Source organism: Halyomorpha halys, unplaced genomic scaffold (genome assembly GCF_000696795.3).
Source record: "Halyomorpha halys isolate HHAL.00 unplaced genomic scaffold, Hhal_1.1 Scaffold499.1, whole genome shotgun sequence".
In the NCBI taxonomy this organism is placed as follows: Eukaryota; Metazoa; Arthropoda; class Insecta; order Hemiptera; family Pentatomidae; genus Halyomorpha; species Halyomorpha halys.
In genome coordinates, this window is record NW_027110524.1 from 452898 (window position 1) to 460293 (window position 7396).

At 36.9% G+C, this 7396-nt stretch overlaps 1 protein-coding gene across 3 annotated transcripts in view; it reads right to left on the reverse strand.

Moving 5' to 3' along the window:
* The window catches only part of LOC106683623 (cytochrome P450 4C1), a 38649-nt gene that overhangs the window by 11992 nt on the left and 19261 nt on the right, over positions 1-7396 (reverse strand). For all 3 annotated transcript variants that reach the window (XM_067048693.1, XM_067048692.1, XM_067048694.1), the window contains exon 9: positions 2341-2409. In XM_067048693.1, coding sequence (XP_066904794.1) covers positions 2341-2409 — 69 coding nt within the window. The remainder of the gene's footprint in view (positions 1-2340; positions 2410-7396) is intronic.

The following is a 7396-nucleotide window of genomic DNA, read 5'->3' on the forward strand; positions in this document are numbered from 1 at the left end:
CAGCATACAATCATTCCATACACTCGGTCACGGGGTTTTCTCCTTTTGAGATTATTTTTGGACTGCAGGGACGTCGGAAGAATTACCATGATACAGCGACTGAGGAGAGTAATATTGCCGTTAATTGTATGACACATTTTTTTTTTCATTTTTGGAGCTTAAATAAGGACATTGTGTAAAAATCATGAATTCATGGGAAATTGTATTTTTTTTTGTTTTGTCTAATTTTTTTTTGCACAGAGTGCTGTTATTTCAAATCCTATTTCTGTAGTTTTATTGTATTTGTATCTTATTTTATTGTTATTGTATTTGTATCTATCTTATTTATTGTATTGTAATTGTATTTATATGTATTGTAATATCCTCTTTTTTAATAAATAGTTGATATTTATAGATAAATAATTTTAATTACGTTTTTATTTTATATATATTGTTTCAGTATTGTTTATTTGTTATTTTAAATCAAAAAGCAAGCTAACCAATTTTCATTGTCTAAAATAAATTTGTGATTCAAAACAAAACCAAGATGAAGGTACGTATCCTTCAAAAAGTCCAATGAATCAAGGCCATGTTGAGCAGATTCAAATATCATAAAAACTATTATAACGATTCCCATCATAATTGAAAATACAGTAAATTTAAGAAAAAATAGAAGTCAAGAAATAGTGCTAAAGAATAATATTCAGAAAGTAAATCATTTGCAAAAATCCCTAACTGTTGTCCAATAATGGATGTTTACATGGAACATCGAGACATGTTTTGGTTTTTGGCATTCATTCCTTGTTTGGGCACGAAGGAGAAATGATGTTTCCAGGATGAGGAGGTCCTCATAAATTTCTGTTCAGCAAGTGTGGACATCTTGAAAAAAGAGGACAACCAAGAGTCATCCAAGAAGAAAAAGGGACTCTGAGTTTAGATTGGCTGGTGAGAGGACGTCCGTCGGCTAGAAGCGGAAAGATTGAAAGCCATTGTTGTGAAAGAGACATAGCTTTTTGGAAGGACTGGAAGCCATTTTTGACAGTAGGACATAGCATTATAGAAAAGAAGATAAGAAGAATCATCAAAAGAAGAGTCTATGAAATTGGTTAGTTTCGTTATACCTGAATTTAAATACATGGGTAAAATAGATATTAATTTAATTAAGTTTTAATAGTAAAAGTGTCTGTTTCTGATTGCCTAGAAACCCACCATGAGATTAAGAGTCTTTTATATTATAAAATTTAAATAAAATTATATTAAATATTAAAGTTTTTAAATTTGAACCCAAACTATCTTTTAAGATATGAGAATTTAAGTTAAAAAAATATATAAAATTCCATTCATTATATTTTAATAAATTTATTGATTATTACAATATGTTTTTCCTTTGTATATATTAGAGTTTACGAGGATTGTTCGTAAACTGGTGGGGGCAAGTTACGGACTGTCAGCTGACAGGTCCATATCAGCTGGTCGAGAACTATATAATATATAGAATATATAGTCCAATTCTACATATATTTTGCATTTATTCCAAAAAAAGCTGTTTAATATTGTGGTATTTATACTTTATAAGCAATGGCTATATACAGATTCTTACTGAATGCACATGTGTACTTTTTGGGTATGGTACTATTGGTATAGTACTCACTTGTAAATTGAGTATTTGACTTGAAAAGGATTGATCATTTTTTTCTTTAAATATTTTTTTTAATATAGTTTAGATATTAGATTGAGTTTGTTTTAATACAATACATTAGCATAAATGATGATTTTTTAAGTTATATAATATAACTATTCACTAAATGTAATAATGTATATTAATACTTGACAACTTACAGATGTAAGTACCAATTTGAAATCAGTGAAAATTATAAGTAAAATGTCTAATTTAGTGATTAGTGATACTTGTGAATTCTCAGTTTCAGATTTGTGACAGGGATTTCAGAACAGTGGTAAAACATTATATTGAGATACCAATTAATGATTAAATGTTGAGGATTTAGAGAGGGTTTTATACAGGAATTAACAAAGAGTATATTCTGAATAGAAGCCACAAACTGACTGAGGCAAACAAGGGATTGCTTCCTCCATTCCAGTATCATAGTGTCGCCATCTAGTGTTTTATTAACAAATCAAATAATAAAACTTATTTTTTACAACATTAAAACCTGAAATGGAGAAGGAAATGTTGGTTTCAAGGAGGGTAATAACAGAAAAATAATATCATTCACATTCAGATTCTCAATGATTCTTAAAAGCTATGTAACTAGAGTAGCTCCAAAATTGAAGAATGACCCATATAGATGATTTAAATTAAAAGTAAGAGAAACATAAATAGATATAGATCAGAGGACATACCTGAACTTTTGGATAGTTCGCTAATAAAAAGTGTGCAAACATCAAAGCTGAACCAGTTGTATGATGTCCCTGGAAGAAAAATATATATTATTTATTTATTGTTTATAAAGACAGGACAAAAGTAATAATTTAAAAACAGATCATCAATACAATGAATTGATAAAAAGATAAATCAAACAATTATTGGAAATATACATAAAAGTAATTTAATACATATGAAGAAGAAATATACACAATCAATTCAAACTATTTGTACTACAGAAAAATTAATTACACAATATTTTTTTTTTTAAATTTATTTATTGACATTTACAACCGTTCGTAAAATATCACTAGCAAATTTGGAGTAAGATCATAATGGTATATAATAGGCATGTAGAGAAACTACCCATTGGTAGCACTCTAAAAACGTTTTTACAACTTAAGCCATCTTCTTTACAGGTGTCAGGAATGCAAGAGGAAGCAAGGTCAGAAACTAATAGGTTTGTGAGGTTAGGGAGTTTATAATGGAAGGATTGATATCTAGTTCCGCTAGATTAGTTACATAAGGAACATTTAGATCTTTATGGATGATTTTATTTGTCACAAATAAGGACCATTGAGAATTTTGGTTTGTAAGGATTGGATACAAGAGGAATTCGAAGGTTAAATGGAGCCTCAAAGCTCAACTAGTATGTCCAGTTAAGACTTATTATTGTCATGTAGATCAGTCTTTTGTAATGGGTTGGAAGTTTAGACAGTTTGGCTAGTAAGTGCTGTAATAGTCGGAATCAAAATGCAGTTTCCTGTCTTTTCAGTCTTGTGTGAGCATTCCAAGTTAGTCGTTTGTCAAGATGTAGTCCAAGGTAGCAGATATGTTCTACAGGGATAAGAGCAACATTATTAAAGTATACTGTAGCATATTAAAGTATAGTCAGCAGGTTTATGACGAAGAGTAAAGGTGATTTGATGGGATATATTTTTATCCTCCATTTCGGCACCAAGGGTTGTGACATGGGACTGGAGAGTTTGGGATGCAATCAAAGGGTTATTATTAACATATATATATATATATATATATATATATATATATGTGTGTGTATGTATGTATGTATATTTGGTTATTAACTGTGAGCACACATGCGTCATTGGCATACATGGTGAGGATAGTATTAGGATTTGTTGGGATGTAAGCTGTATGGATGGTGTAGATGATGGGACCAAGGATACTACCTTGAGGAACCCCTGCGGATTGAGAATAGAGGGATGAATAGAAACCATTGTGGTTTACTTGGAATAATCTATCAGTGAGAAAGTATGTATGAGGCAGGAATTTACGGAGTTTATAAACTAGTCCCGGGTGCCAGACTCGATCAAAAGACGTCCCGCTCTATATCGAATAAGACTCCGGTGCATTACATTCCGCGCTCCATATAAGACATGATGGCATTGCTTGATTGTGGAGTGGGAGGTTCGGAATCCAAGCTGGTGATCTGAGATTAAATGATTGGAATCTAGGATGGGGTATAGCCGTTTTAAAATGAATTTTGCCCATGATCGGTAATACAGAGATAGGACGGTAAAAGGATGGGTGTTCTGGCAAATTTTGGGGTTTGGGTATCATTTTGACTATAGATAATTTCCTTGGATCAGCAAAATATGTGGAGCGGAGAACGGCGTTAAATATATATAAGAATAGCTTTCCGAGGAAGGATGTGGAAGGTTGTTGTGGAAGGAAGGAAGTTTAAGGATGTGGAATGTTATTAGGTCATATCCAGGAGCTTTATGGGTAGGTAATCTCTGAACGATTCTGGATATTTCTGAAGGATGAAATGCTTTAGATGGTAGGGTCATTTGGAGTGGAATATTTAGTGGTGTCAAGGTGTCATAAGTATAGGTGGTCAAATATATAGGTCAATATTTAGGTGGAGTCAAGGTGATTTAGGTTAAGGATATGGGGAGGCGGAATAAAGGTTTAAGAAAGGTGTTGTCCTAAAGCTTCCGATCTTTTTTCGTCAGTTCTGGTCCAGGTTTGGGATTCGGTAAGAAGCGGATAGTTGAAATCTTTGAAATTAAGCAGCTGTTTGGCTGTCCTCCATAATGATTTGTCAGTAGTTGTAAGATTTTCAGCGAAGTTAAATATATTTTAAATTTTCTAATTTCTGCTTTAAGTTTCTTAATCAATTTGGTGTAATATGTTTTATCAGTTTATTTTATTGTTATTAATTCTACTAGTGGAAGTGTTATCATTTATACTTGTTGTTATTGATTCTGTGAATTTTTCTATTGCTTCCTCAATTTCTTGTTTTGTCTTTAGATGAATGCTCAAGTCTAGTTTGTTTTCCAAGTCGTATCTAAATCCGTCCCAGTCGACTCTTCCTGTAATCAATGAAGGAGTGAAGGGCTTAAAGACGAAGCTTGAATGTAAAAAAAAAAAAAAAAAAAAGCAGAACTGGACTATGATCTGATGAAAGGTCATTCAGGGATGGTTTAAAATTAAAAGTCCTTGTAATAAAACTCCTGCTATCTCTATTGTAGGTAGACCGCCGCTCTTTTCCCTCAAGTTATAATTGAGCAGTGTGCGGTGGCCTCTCTGCTATCCCCTTCAGATGTCTTGCGTCATCCTCGCCTCCATTCACCTTTGTTCCCTTGTTTCCTCTCGACTAAATCGGTTCCGTGGTTCTTCAGCTTCTTCTTCAGTCTTCGATGTTCCCGATGTTTCCGTCGATTCACCAGAAGATCTACTCAACCTCCGGTTGCTTTTCCGTATCCGTTGAGCGTTGATCTCCATTGGTTCACCTCAGCTCTCATCTCTTCTTCGGTACATGTATAGGCACTGTTTGGCTATGTGCCCCTCATTTCCACATTCAAAACACCTTGCACGTGGACTAAGTATCCTACTTTCCCACAACCATGGCATTTTCTGTCCTCACGGCGTCCGCTGCTTCTTGATTTTATCTGCCTCCTTTCGGTAATAGCTACTCATTCCTTCCCACTATGACGTTATTAATTTCTTCTCCATGGAACTGGATTAGTCCTCGGTCGATTAGAAGCAATTATCGTCCATCCGCTTTCTTCTATTTCCAAACGGAACGGGACTCTTCCTCTCTGGCGCTGGCGTCAATTAGTTCCTGCGCACACTCTACGAAGGAGCGCGCTCTCGGCATTCCCTCTTTCTTCCCCAGCTACTTTGCCAACTGAATCTTTAGTACATTGGATAGGAATTGCATCCGACCCTGTACCTGGATTGTCTCCATCATTTTGCTGAGTTTATTGTTGATTCTTTCGTAGCTTGCCAGGAGTTAACATGTTCTCTTCTGGGGCCCAACGTCCTCCTCCAAATTCCTTCTTCAATATCGCCTTGATCACGCTCCAGAGTGTCTCCTCATCCGCTTGAATTTGATTGAGGATACTTCTTTTCACCCTGCAGACGACTGCTGCCCTTAACGCCTCAGCACCCTTACTATCGAGGTGTTCGGCTGTCTTTGCTTCAATTCAGCTAATTAGTCGACCACTCCCTTTTAAAAAGTTATTTAATTCTCCGGTCTCTTCTGTGAATTTTTCTAAGTTCAGCATCGCCTTCCTCAGGTCCTCAGTGGTTGCCGTACGGACCTTCATGCATTCTAGCGCCGTGGCATGAGCTTGCGCTAAAGAGATTTCCGGTAATGGCTCCATCTCCGGATCGACTGCAGCTACAGGTTAGTTGTCTACTGCTAGAAGTTAGTTGGCTGCAACTGGAAGTGTGTTGGTGAAGTTCTCACCTTCGATGTTTTGAACTGCTGCTCTCACTATTCCGTTACTTGCCATAAATCAGAGAGAGAAAAGAAAAAGAAAAAAGAAAGTTTCTTCAGACTATAATTTACTCTGGTATTTAAAGATCCCGGGTTTCGGCACCACTTAATTATCGGCGAAAGCCAAATGTCAAAAAAGAGAAGAAGGAATAAGATCTAGTACGCTTGAACTGCTCTGAAATACTGGCTTTATTGGTTACATCTCTATATATGTAGCGAGGGGGGCGAGAAGGAGCATAAGGTTTAGCCACAACCAGCCAGAGCGCAGAACCTCGAGCCTCGCAGAAGCTCTCAAATTGACAAATTGCTTTATTTTGTAAAGACATATTGTTATTTTTATATATTATCAAAGTCTGTACATAACACTTAAGAATGTCGATAAAATGATTAATAAACGATACCAAAATAAAGTACGTAACTATCTCAAGCAGACGTGTACCGACCGCTTCTCGATCACAGCCACATGGACTAGACATATAAATAAGGGGCTCTAAAGCCCTCTTTGATATTTGAACCACAGCCTTACCCAGGTCTAGTCATAACACTGGTGGCGTACACTCTACTTGAGACAGAAAGGTTCATTGCCAATCGTATTCTAACAAGAGCTGGTTTTTTTGTACCCACACCTTAAATGATGGCCTATCTCATCTCCTTCTCTTCAGCAATCATAGTCCGTCCGCTTCATCTCGGCAACTAAGATTGTAACCTAATCCTTAGCGGCAACACGGGTCCGTCCGTTTCATCTCGGCAACCAGTGTAGTTGATCCTGTCTCACCACAGCTCTAGTCCGTCCGCATCATCTCGGCAACTAGAGCTGCACCTAGCCTTATCAGCTTACAAGTCCGCCCGCTTCATCTCGGCAACCAGTGTATTTGATCCCGTCTCTCCACAGCTCTAGTCCATCCGCTTCATCTCGGCAACCAGTGTAGTTGATCCCGTCTCTCCACACTAGAGCTGCACCTAACCTTATCAGCTTACTAGTCCGTCCGCTTCATCTCGGCAACTAGAGCTGCACCTAGCCTTATCAGCTTACGAGTCCGTCCGCTTCATCTCGGCAACCAGTGTAGTTGATCCCGTCTCTCCACAGCTCTAATCCGTCCGCTTCATCTCGACAACTAGAGCTGCAATAAACCTTATCAGCTTACTAGTTCGTCCGCTTCATCTCGGCAACTAGAGCTGCACCTAGCCTTAAACCAGTGTAGTTGATCCCGTCTCTCCACAGCTCTAGTCCGTCCGCTTCATCTCGGCAACCAGTGTAGTTGATCCCGTCTCTCCACAGCTCTAGT